This window comes from Equus caballus, chromosome 28 (genome assembly GCF_041296265.1).
Source record: "Equus caballus isolate H_3958 breed thoroughbred chromosome 28, TB-T2T, whole genome shotgun sequence".
Lineage (NCBI taxonomy): Eukaryota > Metazoa > Chordata > Mammalia > Perissodactyla > Equidae > Equus > Equus caballus.
Genome location: NC_091711.1, coordinates 32,107,716 through 32,125,492, shown reverse-complemented (window position 1 = coordinate 32,125,492; position 17,777 = coordinate 32,107,716). Strand labels below are relative to the sequence as shown.

At 49.1% G+C, this 17,777-nt stretch overlaps 1 protein-coding gene across 1 annotated transcript in view; it reads right to left on the bottom strand.

The window, feature by feature from the left end:
* Nucleotides 1-11,742: 11,742 nt before the first annotated feature.
* ASCL1 (achaete-scute family bHLH transcription factor 1) overlaps nucleotides 11,743-17,777 on the bottom strand; it is a 158,092-nt gene continuing 152,057 nt past the window's right edge. The window contains exons 4-5 of the mRNA XM_023631353.2: nucleotides 13,216-14,037; nucleotides 11,743-12,855 (exon numbers count right to left, since the gene is read on the bottom strand). Coding sequence (XP_023487121.2) covers nucleotides 13,263-14,037 — 775 coding nt within the window. The 3' untranslated portion in view covers nucleotides 11,743-12,855; nucleotides 13,216-13,262. The remainder of the gene's footprint in view (nucleotides 12,856-13,215; nucleotides 14,038-17,777) is intronic.

The window sequence follows — 17,777 nt, the reverse complement described above, 5'->3', positions numbered from 1 at the left end:
TCTAAAAAACTTGATCTAGTTGTCATCATCATCATCACTCTAGAGCAAGGATATGCAAACTGTGACCTGAAAGCCAAATCCTGTTTTCGTAAATAAAGTTTTAATGGAACACAGCCACACTCTCATTTACATATTTCTCCTGTTGCTCTTGTACTATAACCGCAGAAAATACTTACTTGTTAGCCTTTACAGAAATGGTTTGCTGACCTCTGCTCTAAAAGCTGTCAGGCTTTTCTGTTGTTGTTTTTTTTGTTTTGTTTCGTTTGGGGCTGCCCAGCCTCGGAGCACTCTTCCCTTAGATGTTCTTAAGCATCTTGGTAGAAAGCAGATCCTGTCTCCTAACAGAAAAGTAGGCAAGGCCAGGCACCACTTTCCCGGCCTCCCTTGCATCTATGTCTCAACCAATCAGAAGCTCCCACTCCAGATGCAGACTGGATAACTAGTGGCACAAAAAAGCAGAGACAGCAGACAAGCCATCTTTCTCACAATGGCAGCTGGAGCTATGGCTACAGCCAACCAGTTTCCAGGCAGTGGCACCATCAGCACCAGCAGGACATCCAGTGTCTAGTTCTAGAGATGGTGTCAGTGCAAATGGTGGTGTCCAAGAATGAAGGCAGAAGTGGCTGCAGCCCCACCCAACTATTATAGGGAAAGGTGTTAGCCGTGGTTTCGGCTGCTGCTCAGCCTCACCTTTTCTAGCCCATTTTCTGACCCTGGAATCATCCTTTCCAGTAATTCTATGAATAACTCAAAGCCTTTCAGTAAGTCTTTTCCATTTAAATCGTCCAGAGTTTATTTCTGTTGCTTGCAGCTGAGAGCTCTGACTGATAAAAGCATCTATTGTTTTTTCTTACATTTGTAGAGCAGCTAACAGATGACAAGTCACCATCACATAACCTGTTTTGTTCTTATGACAACCTTGTGAAGTGTGTTTTTATGCCCACTTAACAGATGAAGAAACTGAGGCCAGGTGAGGCTAAGTAATCTCTTTGAGTCAACACTGAAATCTTTTTCAATAAAAACACAGACTCTCTTTCTACTGTGCCAAGCAGGCAGAACTCTTTTTATAATATCAGGCACATGCTTATTGTTTTACTTATAAATTAAACAAATCCTCTCTCTTTTTCAAAGCCTGCAGAGGGTTAAGAGCTCTGTTAATGCTTACCAGCATCTTGTCATTTTTCGCCCTCTTTATTCCAGTCCAGGTGGCTTTAGTTTTTCATTTAAAAATGTCATCACCACGTCATTAGCAATGCGCTGTTACCTGACAGTAGGAAGAGGCGTCCCAGGCCATATGGCTGAGTTTAATCTACATGGTCACGGTGTAATCCCGTTGAAATGGCTTCCCTTTGCAATCAAAACCGAATTTCACACTTTACCAAGATGGGGACAGCTCTTGTCTTCCCCAGAGTAATATAGATCTCCCCAGGCAGCCAAGGCCAATGGAAATGGCTTTCTTCTCTGGGCCAGCAGCAGGTGGGGGGCAGGGCTGGGAGGTCAGCATGAATGGGAAGAGGCTGGAAAGGAGAGGCCAGGACAGGAATGAGAGTCCAAAGTAATCCTCAGCACTCCCCACCTATGGATAGCCATTGGGGACATTTGACCCTGGAGCTTTGGAAAAGTAAATTTGGAATATAAGCCATCTTTACGGGGTTGGTGGTTTTATCTTACCCACAGTTGCCATTTCTGAAGTTAGTTATCTGGTTTATCTCCCCAGAAGGGCTAAAATTAAAATGACTGTCCACAAAATGACCTTCTATCAGAGCCACTTAGCTAATCAGAATCTCCAGGAATATGTGTTTTAAGCAGACATCCTTCATTTATTGAATGCACCTCATCTCAGTCCTGTGTATGAGAATCACTGGTGTAAATTAATATGAAGAAATAATCGAATGTCATAAATAAGAAAAAATAATTGAATTGCTGTAGGACAAGCAGAATGAAAGAATGAGACATCACTTTTTTTTAAACCTACCAGTTGGTAAAGTGGTTTGTTTGTTTGCTAAAAATATAGTCATACCTGTGAGGCCGTGAGGACATTGGGATTCATCACTGCCGGTGAAATTGGGGCTGATTCAATCTTTCTGAGGCAATTAGGTAATATGAATCCAAAAGCCTTCAGAACACACATTTCCATTAACAAAATAGTTTTTCTTCAGATGTGTCCTGAGGACATAATCATGTGTAATTGTGTGGTTGTAAGGTTTTTCATCACAGAATGTATTCACAGATAGCAAAAAATGAAAATCAAATAAGCAGAAAGAAACCTCTTCGTGTAAAAACACACAGATTGGTTAAAATGTTATCCCACATTCAATCAGCATTTAAAATCATGTTATAGAAAACGATTTGATGATTCAGAAATATGTAACTACTGGATTTTTGAATGCCTTTCTTACCCCATAAACTGTAAGGGCTGAAATCCTGTTGGTCTTTTTCACTACTGTACCCTGAGAGCCTAGAACAGGACCTGTGAAAATATTTGTTGAATAAGTAACCTGATTAATGCTCATGTTTTAAGTAGAAAAGTGAATTATATGATGCCATTCTGTCAAGAAAATATATAGATAATTAGATGGTGACTGGCTTTCTCTGGTTGGTAGAATTATAGATGATGGCTATTCTCCACACTTATGAAAAGATACTTATTATATCCCAGATATATTTCCATGTTAGTAAACATAAATCTACGTCACCATTTAAAATTCTGCAAAATATACCATTATATGATCTTGTCAATATTTATTTGAACCAATATTCCAACATTGAAGTTTCAGGTTATTTTAGATTTTTCAACATTATAAAAAATGCTAATAATACTGCAACAAACACTCTTTGCTCTGTGTCTTTGGAGCATGTCTGACTTTTTCCTTAGAAAAAGTATCTAGAATTAGAATTAGCATGTCTATTTTCATCTGTAGAGGATCTCTAGCAACAAATTAGCTGTTCATTGAAATGTGTAAATTATTTAGATGCCACAAAATAAGTCTCCTTCATTTGTGCGTCCCCGTGAAGGAGGGTAACATTCCTGAGACTGGGGAGATGGATCTAGAGCAGGCCTCTTCTTGGCCACTCCAACAGGAAAAGACTGAGGAAGGAACATGCCCAATGCAGGTGCTGACTTCTCTCCCAAGCTTAGCTTCCATTTCCTCAGGAAGTAGAGACATTATGAACTGCCTGAATGCTGAAGATGGACTGGTCCAGCCTGGTCCCCTCCCAGGGCTGCAATGTTTGCTCATTCCATTTTTTCATGGAAGAAATCTCATCATTAGCTTATATAAACCACCACTGGCTACATCACTGTGGTTATACAAACTCTACAGTTTTCACTTTAGCAGTCTTATATCACGTGCTTCTGTTGGGGGGAGGGCTGCTCATAAGGTTGGCCTACATTTCAAACACCAATGCATTTTGAACATCCTCAGATAGTGTAATATTTTCATAAAATATCCCCAAAGTAGACCTTGCGCTTACACTCTGCCATTATTTTTGGCCAGCAACCCGTGAAGTAATGATTATATATCAAGGACACAATCTGTCTTCTGGAAGACAAAGAAGGTCACTCAAAGAAGCAGGAAAAAGGGCAAATGTGGGAAAGACCTGAAGATCATCACTGTCCTCTGGAAACCAAAACATTCACACAGGAATCAGTGGAGAAAACAACGACCAAGAAGCTGACCAACTGTTGCAGAATTATTAAACATTCCTGGGATTATAAACTGGAGCTTTTCTTGTCTTCTTTCTTTTGTTATTGTTTAATTGGTGTTTGGGAACTTGGAAGAGCTCATTGGTGGGTGGAATCAGAGCAAGGTGGTGACAGCAATCCTGCAGGTTTGGGAGTTGGTGCAAATTTAAATATTCTCACCAGTGACAGATGCAGTGGAAATGATGGCCATCCCTTGAATTCGTACAAGCGGTTTTCTGAAAATTTTCCCTCTAAGGCCTGGGGAAGAGGCCAAAGTTCTGAATCACTCCAGAATGCTGAGAGGATAAGACTCCTGGAGGAGAGCACAGGGCTCAGTTCTAACTTCTAGTACTTATTTTCTCCTAGCAAATTAATCACCTTTTCGAACTTCGTTTTTGTCTTCCACAAAATGGGCTGTTCTTCTACTTGCCTCACGAGGGAGCAGTAAGCAACAGTAAAACCATTCTGCTCTTACTGGAAGATGACTGCGCACTTCTTGGAGGCCCTGAAACTCTTCCACCCACTAGACAGTCTCCCCAAGACCCATGGACTCTGCTTTAGCTCACACCATCCTGGTGGCATGAACACCACAGAACAACAGAACATAAAATTCCCTAATGACTTTGCCGTAGTGCAGCATTTTTGTTTCATGGATGTAATTGCCCGTGTGGCCTATATTTTCCTGATACACAAAAATGAAAGACTCAATCCTATTTCATTATCAACTGAATTTTCTTGAACACCTACTATGTGCTGGATACCATGCTAGCTACTTTCGCATAGTTCATTTTATTCTATCTTTATAATAACCCTCACGGATAGGTGTTATCTCCACTTATGCAGATGAGGAAGCAAAATCTTAACTCCCTAGCTAACTGATGGTTTATGGAGAATTGCAACCAGATCCTTTGCTCCCAGAATCAAATATCTTCCAGAACAAAATTATGTTCAAAGAAAGTCAAAAGGACCTTTCTAAAAAGTCCCTCCCTTCTTCCATCCTTTCATTTCTCCCTTTCTTCGCTCTTTCCTTCCTTTTACAAGTTTTTGAGTGTCAAGTATGTGTCAGATACTATTCTAGAAGCAGGGAACATTCTTAGTAATACAAGGAAGATGGTGAAGAACATGCTTGCACATTGGTAATATTTTCAGAAGCAGAGGACCATAGAGTTGAACTTGGGATCTTATTGGGGAAACTATTGGCTGGATTATGGTGGGAAGAACATGGAATTTGGAGTCAGGCAAACCTGAGTTCAAATCCTGGTGCTGCCACTCTCTACCTTTGTGATCATGGACAAGTCATATAGCTTCTCTGAGCCCCTCAGTTTTGTCATCTATAAGGTAAATAGAATAATACGCCACCTTATAGGATTGCTCTGCCTATGAACAAAATAAGATGCCTGGCGCTTGGAAAATGCTCAGTAAACAGGAGATGAGAATATAACCATGTGCATATATTATAAACAAGTCTGTTTCGGGAAAAGTTCCTGCTCTACTGCCCTGGTCTGGGAGGTCTGTCCATCTGCTCATCCATAGGACTATCTCGTATGACCTCTTCTAGGCATCTTGTGCTGACTCTTAGAAAGAAGAAGCTGATGGTATCTTGGTGCATCCCAACACTGCAGAAACCACACTTAGGCGGGCTCCATCTCCTTCAGCTTTCAAAGCCCTGCTCCTTTGGCTGGCGGGTGCTTCACCGGGTGGAGGGCCAATTCGCCATGGCGGTTTGTATCTGCAGCAGGCCTGACAGGCTGGGAGAGGAAGGCGTTAATGTTTTCTGACAGGCGACCCCTAATTGTGGGAGCTTTTCTTCTCGGCCTTTCTGTGAAATTCTGACTTAGGCAAGCAGCATAACAAAGTGGTAGGGCATTGAGCTGGGCTTGCACTACACTGGGTGGGGGTGGGGGGGTAGTGAGGGGAGGATGGGGGGTAGCCCAGCATTATTCATGAAGACTTTCAGCTGTTTTTGTCTTTTAACTAACCTTTGAGTTTGATCAGAGGGCTGGCCGGCCTCCCTTTCGCCAAAGGCCCTGCTGGCACCTGGACAATGGAGACAGACTGTTTTTCCTCGTAAAGAGCTATAGCTGGGGGAGGTGGAGGGCTGTGTGTACTGGAGGTGGGAGGGGAGGGTTGGGGGGGGTGAGCCAGCTTTACTTCTGTCTTGGTCTTGGGGAGAGAGATGGAGAGAGAATTTCCATCTCCCCCAACACAAGCAGCCACCCTCGACTCTCTAGGCTCAACAACTTTATCCAGAGTAACGCACACAGTGGGCTGCTTTGCCCACTTGATTTTCAAATGCCACACCACCTTCCCCCACAGATATCTTTCTTCTGCTCTTCCTTCCCACCTGACTCCCTCCTTCCAAAGGGCCCATTGGCTGGAGGAGGCTTCAATCTAGGAGTGCTTGACTGTTTTATTTAAATTGTAAATAATGATGGCAAAAAGGGGAGAGAGCAAATGAGTGGAGAAAGGAGAAAGGAGGGAGGAGGGAAAGGGAAAAGGGAGAAGAGATGGAGAAAGTGACTCAGACGACAGTTAGAGACCCAAAGAAAGGCCGGCAGACGAGCTTTGGTTCAGAAAGGAGCTAAGAGGGCTGGGCTCAGCTTCGGCGGCGTCCAGAGGCGGCGGTGCTGGGCAGCGCCCGAGCCCAGTGGTGCAGCTTCACCGCCAGCCCCCGCCGGCCCCCAGGGGAGCAGGGAGGGGCTTGAGGGGGTAGATGCTCTCCAAGAGCTCTCGCTTTTGGCAGGTGCCAAGCTTTTGTCCCCTGCATCCACTTCCTGCCCCGACAGCCCGGACCCAGGGCCCAGTCCTCTCCAACGTACTTCGCAGAAAGTGACTCCCTTCAAGGACTGTGGCTTGGCGTCTTTCCCCTATCTCGTCCCCAAAATAGCCCTGGTAGCCAGCGCGCATCAAAGGCGGCTTTGTGAGCTGCCGCCTGCAGGCTGCCTGGAGGGGGAGCGCACGTGGGACGTTCTGGGAGCACATCCCACCCGGCTCTCCAACGTCTCTCTATTCTCTCATTGATTCTTCTCCACTCCTCTTCTTCTTTGTCTCTTTCTCCTCTTCTTTCTCTCTCCATCTCTCTTCCTTCTCTCCTCACCCACCTAATCCTCGAGTTTACTTCCTCCTCTCTCTTCTCCCTCCCTTCTCTCCTCTCTCTTCCTCTCCCAATCTCTCTCCTTCGCCTTTTTCTCTCTCTTCTCTCTCTCTCCCTTCCTCCATCTCTCTTTTTCCCTCTCTCTCTCGCCTCCTACCTCTTCCTCCTTTTCACACCTCTCCCCTCCGGGCCAACGCCCACGCCTCCTCTTCCCTCCACCTCCCGGCCACCCCACCCCTGCCGTCAGGTAGCCAGGCGAGGCCCGGGCGCGCGCTGCTGACAGCGGACGCATGCCTGCAGCCAATCCCAGCCCGGATGTGCTGCAGCTTGAATAAATCATTAAACCTGACACGCGCTCAGGGCCCGCGCTCAGCTCTGCAACTTGCTTCCTGCCATTAACCCACACACCCTCTTTTGTAACAACCTAATCTTGCATACAAAGGAGGAAGGAATATAACTTCAACCTGCGCTAGAGCCCAGCCTTTGGCTTTTGCAGCTGGGAAAGGACGTTAATGCCCACGAATCCCCTTTCCTCCCTACCTTTGACTCTGGCTAACCCGGAGTTTCTGGGGAAACCCGAAAACGAATCATTTCTTGGCCGAGGAGAGGAGAGGGGGAAAAAATGTTCAGAGACTTCTCAACAATAGGAAAAGGGAAATGGGGTCGAGGGCTTTTAGTACATCAGAGAAGCATCCACGGTGTTTTGAAAAGAGTTTGCAACAAAACAAGCTTTTCGGAGAGCTTGCTCTAAAAGATACAAATTAAGACAAGCCCTAGAAATGTGGACTAAATTTAATCACATCTCCCTTTTTTAGATGAGTGCTGCCTGAATGAATGGGTGAGTGATGGGGTGAGTGGCTTCCCAGCAGCAGTAGGGTCTTTGTTTCTCTTGGTGGCAAGTCCCCAGCATCACTTCTCTACCTGGGTCAGGAAGATCATGAGAAGCGGTGTCTCTTGTACTTATATAGTCACTGACGGCTCTAAAGCCCTTTCCTTTTCTACTCATCGGGTCATCTATGCAAGGGAAGGTATGATCCTCATTTTCCCAAAGAGAAAACTGTGACTGACTTCTTTTGCAAACACTCAGGTAAGTCATTCCTGGCTCAAAAAGATGAAGTGATTTTCCAGAGTTAGGGTTTTGAACATGGCTAGGTTCGCCTCTGCCTTAGGAAGTTTCTTACTGATAGCCCTATGAGGTCCTGAAAATCTTACACAAAACTACTACATCTTTGAGATCTTGTGGGAGAATGGCCTGTGTACCAGGCAAGTTCAGCAGGAGAGATGGCACTCGTGAAGGGGTAAATGACAAGAGTTTAATGGAGAAGCAGAGATGTGGGCGGGGCTAAGGGAGACACAATGATGCAGCCCCCAGAGACTGCTAGCAACGGGGAGCTGTTACCACCTCTGGGCCTGAAGGAGTAAGAGGAGGAAGCTGTTAAAGCATATGAGCAAGGATCCGTTGCTGTGGAAGAGAAACCACCTGACAAGAGCTGTGGCTTTAGGTCAAGGAGCAGAGCCACTGCCAAAGCAACCGAGCCCAAGAAATGAGAAGCAGGGTTGTAAATATCCCAACCTGCCTGCCCTCCTACCCAACAATCTTCTAGTGGTGCCTCCCACTGGCCAAACCCAACAGGAAACCAGAGGGCCAGGGAGCCCTAGTGATGAAGTCCATAGAGATCAGCCTCCTGAGACACACAGCAGAGCAGAGAAGGGTGGAGAGTGGATCTGGAGGAGGAAAGGAAGAATAGGTACCACAGCTGTCAATTCAACAGAGCAGACCATCCATCCAGTCAACTAATACCCGTCTCCCCAGGGGCTGAGATACCAGTGAACAAGACGGGTGGGGTCCCTGTCTATGTGGAGTTTACCATCTAGTCGAGGGCAATTGTCAGAAATCGTATAAATGGACAAAGATACAGTTTTGTCATCTGGTGGTAAATGCCAAGAAATACACGCATAGTGTAAATGCCAGGAAGGAGAAACAGCCTGATGGATAGAGAGTGACTGTGGCCCGTGTAGAGCTGCTTTAGATAGAGGAGTCAGCAAAAGCTTCTCAGAGAAGGTGGCATTAGAGGTAAGGTGACCTGGGCTTCCCAGGAAAGCCCAACTTGACTCCACATCAACTCCCAGACTTCTTTCTATGTGGTTTGTGTGTAAGCCTCAAATTGAGTCTGTGATTTAGAGGCATCACCTGACCAGTCCCCATGAAACTGAGAGACAGGACTGGAAAATAAGAATAGCAACAGCACGGGGTTGGCCCGTGGTCGAGTGGTGACGTTCCTGTGCTCCACTTTGGTGGCCCAGCGTTTTGCGGTTTGGATCCTGGGCATGGACATGGCACCATTCATCAGGCCTTGCTGAGGTGGCATCCCACGTAGCAGAGCCAGAAGGACGTACAACTAGAATGTACAACTGTGTACCGGGGGGGCTTTGGGGAGAAGAAACAAAGAAGAACAGTAGCAGACATTCACATCACACATAGCTTGGAATCGCCCCCACAAGGCCATGTGCTAATTCCTTTCCACTGTCTGCTCTTGCAGCTGTAGGTACCACCAAACCCATGTTACAAACAAGACTACTTAAACTTAGAAGGAATTGGATTGTTGATTTGGTGTTCTCACATCCCCAGCCCTGCAGGAACAGGAGCGGAAATGCCCGTTCTACTCTCTCCTTCTTGCCACACGTCAGTCCTATTCCTCTGATGCTCAATGCAGAGAGGGGAACTGCTTCCTCTCTCTTCCTTGGTGGGCCCACCTGATGTGAACTTGAGACAGTTTCTTCTCCGTATGCACCCTCCTACTCCCAATTTAACATTTTTAAAAGGCTGTCAGGGAGGTGAAACGTGTGTCCCAGCAGCTTCAGCCCAGCCTCTGACAATAGTCGCATTCAACAGTTCCGCAGCCAGCGGCAGGTCTGTTTGAGCCTTGTCTCCTGCACGCCGCGCTCCTCCTCGTCAATTTCAGGCCTGCCTCCACTCTTAACTCGGTGGTCCCCAGGCCATTTTTGAATAGGTGAGATTTCTCAGTCAATAAAGTCAAGGCAGTTTTCTTCCCCAGCACCTCCTCAGCTCCCCCCCCCCCCCCCCCCCCCCCACCCCTCCACCCCTCCAAAGAAAGTGGAGTGAGGGCTAGGACAGGGGAGAGGCCGCATTGCTAGCCGCCGGGGTCTACATTTTGTATTTCGTTGACAGCCCAGGGCCGCTCCAAAGCCCGCCGCGCAGCCAATGGGCAGCGGTGATTTATGGAGCTGACTAATGCCGGCTGAATGCGGCCTGTCAGAGCGCTGTGAATGGCTTCCCTTCGCCGCACAAGCCCCGGCTTTGTGTTGCTAAGCGATTAGAGCAGATGTAATGAGATTTTGCCCAATCTTCGCTTTGCCCTTTCCTAGCTTCGGCAAATTTGTGTGTTTTTGTGAATTTTTAGAGTTTGCCTTCGCGTTGTGGCAAACAACGGCTAACTTTGCCTGGAGTTTAAGGAGACTGGATATTTCCCATTAGGAAGTGAGTGAAAGAACACCTGTCTTTACAAGGAGAAGGGAAAAAAAAATCCCCTTTGTGGGGGCTGAAACATTATCCTAATGTTATATTCATAGACAAAAATGACTGGCTACACTTTCTTTGCGTACCTTATCTGGAAACTTGCAAAGGAGCTAAATTAAAAGAAAAAGAAATGGGGAGAGGGAGAGAGCCCAGCTCTGGTCCTCCAAATAAGAAGATAAAAATAAAAGCAGGCACCACAAAAGCGTCGCTCCCCTCAAGTAAGCTCTAAATTGGCCCACTGCTGGCAGAAAGTCCGATTATTTATGGCGATGAAGAATTTACTGATTTTTTTCCCCCTTAATTACGCTCATCTCTTTGAAAGGGACTGAAGCCTCAATGTGCATTCTATAGAGGGTCATTTAGCAAAATGACATCAGACGCTGTGGCGTGCTCCGCGCATCGCGGCTTTAAAAAATGATTATTCTGTGCCACTAAATGGTATAGATGTACCAACACAGACTAGATTTTTAACTCTGGAAGACGTGCTGGCTCCCCGTCCTTTGTTGGGTTTTGTAAGATGCATTTTGCGCTCGGCTTTCCGCTTGGCTGGAGACACGCAAACTGAATCTGCAAGTAATCCAGGCGGCGAGCGAGGAGCCGGGGAGAGGCGGAGTAGGATTCTGATCACGTCCTTGCTAACTGACAAGAAGCGAGCCAGCCAAAAACCCACCAATTTCTTTTTGAATCTTGGTAATTGGGGACTTTTACACGCGGCTCACGCTATTCGGATAGAGTCACAAGCTTACATAGGCCAGTGTCTCAAAGCGACCACACATTTCTAAGGCTTTTATTTATTTAAATCTAAGTGCTTCTGCGGGGAACTCATATCATATGCCACCTTTACTTATAATCGATATGGGAAGTGTGTGTAGTGGGGAAAAGGAGTAGAAAATGTGTGCCTGGAAGTGAAGGAAGAGAGACACACCCACCACTGTGAGCATGGAGGAGAGGGTACCTCCCTCATGCTCAAGGTCCAGCAGCACCATCCCTCCACCCACCCCTGGGGTCCTGGCTCATCCAGCCCTTCCACAGTTTCACAGGGAGAAACTGAAAGTGAGGGTGAGGGTTAGAAAGCAGGGTGGGGAGCTCCTCTTTCCAGTTAATTTTGGGGGGGAGTTTTAAACTTATAGTCATTTTATCAAAAGATGATGCAGCCATTAATCACCACCTATTCTCTAGGTAGATGTGTAAATTCACAGCATAAAAGGGCAAGAAACCCGGCTTTAATGAGATATATATATATATCTTGTTCCTCTACATTCGTTATAGAGTCATCTCTAGTAGGACTGGTCATAGCACTTATCTTCGTCATTTCTGCCACTCTTTTGCACCATCCTCATCTTCGCCGCCCCCTTCCCTTTGGCATTTCCATAATAACTTAGACATAAGCAGTGAAATCAAAGAACAGTGAGAGGCAGCTGATTATTTTCATTTGTAAAAAAAAAGAAAAAAGTTTTATTATGAAACTAGTTTGTATAAAACAGGGTTATACACGTTTTTTGTAAGTTTGTAATAAAACAGTAAGAAAAAAAAAAAGGCAGTGATAGAAATTTCCCCAAAGGCAAAACCAACTGGCTGCCACTTTGCGTTTGGACAGTAGCTGCATAAACTTTGTTCTTCTTGAACAGTATTTAATAACATCATTAATACATTAACAAAGTTTCTATAAAGTAAGACACATTGGTGCTGAAGTACATCTGGTGGCCTTTTGATCTCCCCTATGAGGAGAGTTCTTTACAAAACCACATAGGGAAAAATGGCAGTTGCGAGGTGAACTACACATCTAAAATAGCAGAGGTAACGCATTACATGTTAAAGTATCAAGATATACACATTTTAAACCATTTGTACAAAACTCTATAAATTTTTTCTCTCTTTCTCTCTTATGTACAAAAATATCTTAATATATCCCCAAACTGGTTAGGATAGATACAAATAGATTTTTCTTATAATAAAAAAATTCACAAAAGATTGGAAGCATTCTATGATGAAAACTGTAGAAAAGATGGTGTGAGGGAGTGGGGCTTGGGGAGGGCGCCCCGGAGGATCGGGGTTTCAAAGGACTGAGGATAGCATCATTTCACTGCAGACAAATGTCTACAGCTTATTGGGATGGGAGATACTGAGAGTAAGGACACAACCCATTTCTAGAGGGCTAAGAACTGGGCTTTCAGAGAGGGCGGAGGTGAACCTCCCAGCAAGCGCTTTCAGTTCTGCCTGTTAGTGGTGGGTGGGAGTTTCTATAGGGCATGTGCTGCTCCCTTCTGCCAGGAGCCCACTGCTTTTGCACCCAAGCTGCATTTTGTGCAACGACTCAGGTCCTAGTCACTCTTCATATCTCGTGAATGATTGGAGTGTAAAGATACTGTTCCGAGCGCATCGCTGTTCTCTAAGAGCCTTGCTTCTCAGACGTGCGTCCCTTAGTTGGCGTTGGGGTTGGGTGCCTGGGGGTTCCCCCCTCCTTTTTCTCTTCTTCTTTTTTTACTTTTCTCTCATCGCTGACGAGAAAGCACTAAAGATGCAGGCTGTGCGGTCGCCCTATAACATAAGAAGAACGGGAGAGGTTAGCGTGAACTTGGAGGCTGGTGGTGGGGAAAAACGGAGGTTTGGGAGAGGATCTGTCAGGTATGGTGCCTCTTTTGACAGGTTCTAGTACTCGGTTCTTCAGCATCTCCCCACCTCACCCCTACCCTCCAGTTCTTGGATATCTAGGCAAAGCCGCTCTCAGCTGAAACTAACAAATCAGGATTTGAAATAGACAAACTTTAACAAATCCTTTAAAGCAACACTCCCCCCCCCCATCTCCGTGGAGACAGTCCCCCTCCTACAGACACTAAGACGGAGGAAAAAAGCTGAAGACAAGAAAATACACCCTGTTCACTCTAAAAGGCAACTTACCTGCTTCCAAAGTCCATTCGTACCGGGGCCTGAGCAGGCCGAGCCCCTCAGAACCAGTTGGTGAAGTCGAGCAGCTCTTGCTCCTCCGGGCTGAGGGGGTCGTAAGAGCCCTCGTCCGAGGAGTAGGATGAGACCGGCGAGCCGGCCATGGAGTTCATGTCGTTGGAGTAGTTGGGGGAGATGGTGGGCGACAGGACGCCAGCCTGGAAGGCAGCGCTCACCGCGTCGTGCTCGTCCAGCAGCTGCTGCAGCGCGCGGATGTACTCGACCGCGGAGCGCAGCGTCTCCACCTTGCTCATCTTCTTGTTGGCCGCGCCGTTGGGGACGTGCTCCCGAAGGGTGGCAAAGCCCAGGTTGACCAGCTTGACGCGGTTGCGCTCGCGCTCGTTGCGGCGCGCCACGGCCGCCGGCTGTTGCTGCGGCAGGCTGTAGCCGAAGCCGCTGAAGTTCAGCCGGCGTTTGCAGCGCATCAGTTCGGGCGAGGACGAGCGCTGTCGCTTGACTTGCTTGGGCGCTGACTTGTGACCGCCCCCTGAGGGCTGGCCGTCGGCCGCCGGGCTCAGCTGCGGCGCCTGCTGCTGCTGCTGCTGCGCGCTCTGCGCTGCTGCCGCCGCGGCCGCTGCCGCCGCGGCTGCGGCAGTGGCAAAGAAGCAGGCTGCGGGCGGCAGGAAGGGCTGCTGGGGCTGCGGCTGGGGCTGCTGGCCGGCGCCGCCGCTCTCCATCTTGGCAGAGCTCTCCATGCGAAGCGGCGGCCAAGGAGTCGCGGAATCGGAGCGAGCCGGGACGCGAGGTGCGGGGCGCACGAGGGAGACACAGACAGGACTTGGATGCACGAACAGAGAGGGAAAGAAGGGGACAGATGAAGAAGGAGCCCGGAGGGAAGTTAAACAAAATACAAAATCCCCGGGAGACTTCTTAGGGTGGGAGCAAAGAAGGTGCAAATGCTTTTCCTCCTCCCTCCCCACCTCCTCCTCCTCCCTCCCCTCCTCCCTTCGCGGGTTGGCTGCGGGAGCCTCGCGTGGCGCTCGCGTGTGAGGCTGCCGCTAGCGCCTTCTTGTTTAAAAAAAAAAAAAAAAGGCAGAAGAAGCAAAAGTCAGCGGCGAGCGCGCTCTGTTGAGTCTCCCGCTCCTCTCCCCCTAGGGCTGCGCTCTCTTGCGCCGGGTCTCGGTCTCTCCAGCCGTAGCTCAAGCTGTTTTTATTATTTTGTTAACACCCTTTTCTTTCTTATTTCCTTCTTTCACTCGCCCTCCCTGGCCAGCTCCCTGTCGGTGCGCCTTCCACGTTCCCTGGCCAGAAGTGAGAGAGTGCTGGGCGGCCGGAGTGCGGCTGCCTTTTCAATGGGACACCCAGCCCCACGCGCAGCCCTGGCCCCGCCTCGCCCCCCACTCCCCGCTGCTGCAGCAAGCGGCTGCAGCCCCCACTCCCCCCTCCTCTTACCTCCTCCTCCCACCCACTCCCCAACTCCCCCTCCTCCCCTTGCCTCCCCCCGCCCATTCCCTGCGCCCGCTCCTTGCAAACTCTCCATTCAGCCGGGTTTGTTGTTGCAGTGCGTGCGCCTGGCGCGTGCCGGACTCCAGGCTGAATAAACAGGCGGCGCGCTCGGGGCGGGCTGCAGCCGGGGGTGGCTCTAGACAGGGGGGGCCGGCTTCACAAGAGGGACAAATGGCTCTGGAAATTGGGGTGTATGGGTGCAAAGGTTTAGGGTGAAGTGCCCCAGGATTTTCCTGAGAACTTAGAGCAAAGCACGGGAAAGGGTTTGGGCAGATAAAGTGGCACGGGGCAATCTTGAGGTTGGGGGGAGCGGGGCTCCATTTTTTCTGTTTCCTTCTCCCCGTTCTCTTGGGAATCTTTACTGTCTTTGGGAGCTGAAGCAAATTTGCTATTGAAATTCAGAAAGACGAGGGGAACTCCGTCAGAAGTACTGGACTGTTCATGTAAAAGTACTCTTAAGACCTGAGTTCCACTCCCATTGCGTCCTCTCACTAGCTCTGTAGTCCTTGGTAAGTGGCATCCTCTCTGAGCCTCAGTTTCCTTGTCTGTAGCAACAGAAAGTTGGATTAGATGGTCTCTAATGTCCCATCCAGGTCTAAAAATTAGGATGTGCTCCCCACAAGGAGCAAGTGTGGAAGGGGTCGAGGCGAAGGGAGGTGATCACGCAAAGCGGTGTTTGTGATCAGTGCTATAGGTAGGTGTGCATGTCCGGGATGCCCCGCGGAATGACCTCGGGCTGCCTGAAGCATCGCCCCCCCCCCCCCACACCCCTCACAGGATTATTTCCAGACCAGCTGGGGTGGATGCAGAAAGAAGGGAGCTCTCTAGGATATTCCAGGGTTGGGTCTGAGAAGAAAGATGTGGGGCGGGGCGGGGGGAGGGTGATGGAGCTTTGGGGACTGGAGGAGCTTTTCTGGTTGTTCAGAGCGCCGCCTTAAGCACCTCGGAGGCCTTGGCGCAGCCTCCATCCCGCCCCAGGCGTGTGCCCGGCGGGCTGGTGGCAGGCGACTGGGAGCCGAGCCCGGTGGGGCCGCGTGCTGGCGCCGCGCGGGAGGGGGAGGCGCTTGCAGCCGTCGCTTGCCCGCTTGGACAGCGCCTGCCCAGGCGTCCTTCCTGGGCCCTCGGCCCTGGCGCTCTCTGGCCGGAGCCGGGTCCAGCTTCAGGGCGCCTTGGGACACGGCGCTTCGCGGAAAGCGGGCGCAGCAACGGGTCACATCTCTGTCCTGCTCTGGTGCAGGCACGGAGAGGAGGCTGGGGCACGTCTCAGGTCGCGTCTACATAGGCAGAAGGAAGCAAAGGGTAATCATCCGGTTGATTTGTCCAGGAGAAATAGGCAGTTTTGATCAGAGACCTGGGCGAAGGGATGGTTGTAGTGAATTAACGGGATAATTGCTTCTCATTGAACTTCCTTTTGTGGAGATGGGTCTGTCTAAAGGATCCATGGAAGTGACGCAGGGAACCCCCCTTGGTATGTGTGTCTGGCTATGAGTATTGTCGGAGCAATAGTGGTGGTGATGGGTAGTAAGGACAGGTAGCTCCCGAGGTGAATCACCTCTCTTCTCTGCCTCAGTTTCCTCTTTTAAAACGAGGGAGTTTGGGAAGCATAGTACTGACTCAGGCCAAAAGAGATCAGCTCTGTAAACCTCCCTCCCCACACAGACACCTGTCACCCACCCCCCCAACCTGGGACTCGCTGACCCCACAAGACTTTGCAGGATTTACACCTCTGCCCTCTGTTCCCACCTCCCACTCCAGGAAAGGAGCTGAGAGGTCTCCACGATCACATTTGTCTCCTCTTTCAGGAAGTGTAAGAGACGATGAGGCCTGAAGCAAAGCCACAGCACCGGTTTTCCACCCCGAGGAAGCCTCCACGACTGGCGAAAGAGCGGTTATTCAGGCACTTCCGGCCATCCACGTGCTGCAGCTGTGAGCTCTGGGTGCAGGCCGCTAGGAGGCGCCTAGGCAAAGCCTCCTTGTGGCCCATCCACTCCTCTCTCTCAAAATAGTGTGTGTGTGTTGGGGGGAGGGGGGGGGGTGTCGCCAACAGCGACACGTCTAACTGCGTTTTCTTTCCCATTGGGTTGAAGCATGCACCCTGAGCTCCTTTCCAAGTCAGACTCTAATCATTCCACACTTAAAAGGTCCGCAGTCCTGGCTCTACCACTATTTTACGTTGTAACCTAGAACAAGTTCCTCTTCCTCCAACGCCCTCAGTTTCCTGATCTGTGCAGGAGGGGCTACATCAGCTAATTTCGAAACGTACCTAGGAGCGCGCAAAATTTGCAGATAGCCAGCACATGTTCTCAGTTTCCTTTTCACATGCAGGTTTCACGCGTGCACAGAGATCCTAATTATCAGGGACTTCAAGGCCAGAGCCCACTCCCAACCACGCAGACACACACACACACGCAGACACACACACAGAGCCTACTCCCAACCACACACACGAAATGGGCGCCCAAATGGAAGCGCCAACTATGAAAACGCGCATTGTAGTGGCCCTACGTGTTGGCCTCCGCCCAGGAGAAAAGACAGCTCGGGCGCTGGGATCCTTCCGGCCAAAGCCACCGGAACATTTGTCCCTATTCTGCCCGCTCCAGTCCCGAGCCAAAATTCCGTCCTCACTCTCCCCACTCCCGCATCCTCAGCCTGCTTCCTTACATGCTTTGCAAAGCTTTCCAAGAACCCAGGCGTTCTCTTCCTCCCACTGGAGTAAATACAAAGAATGCTCCCCATCACGCTCCCAGCCCAGCACTGTCTCCACTTTCTCCTCCACCACTAAGGTAGAGAGGTTTAGAATCTTTCCCCGAGTTTGCACCTCTGCCTTTCGGGATTGCACCCTACAGACGGGAGTTCTTCACTGAAATTGACTTTCAGGTCTTTTTATTTTTTTTTTACTTTTTTTAAAATTTTTACCAGTTTGGAGCAAAGGACCAAGGCTCAAGAGCCAATCAGAATTCTGCCTCAGATCCTGTGACCTCAATTATGACTCCCCTCCCCCAACACGCACACCTGAGAGAGGGGCCACTGGCTCGCTTAGGCCAGGGGACTCCAAATCTTGCACTGGAGGG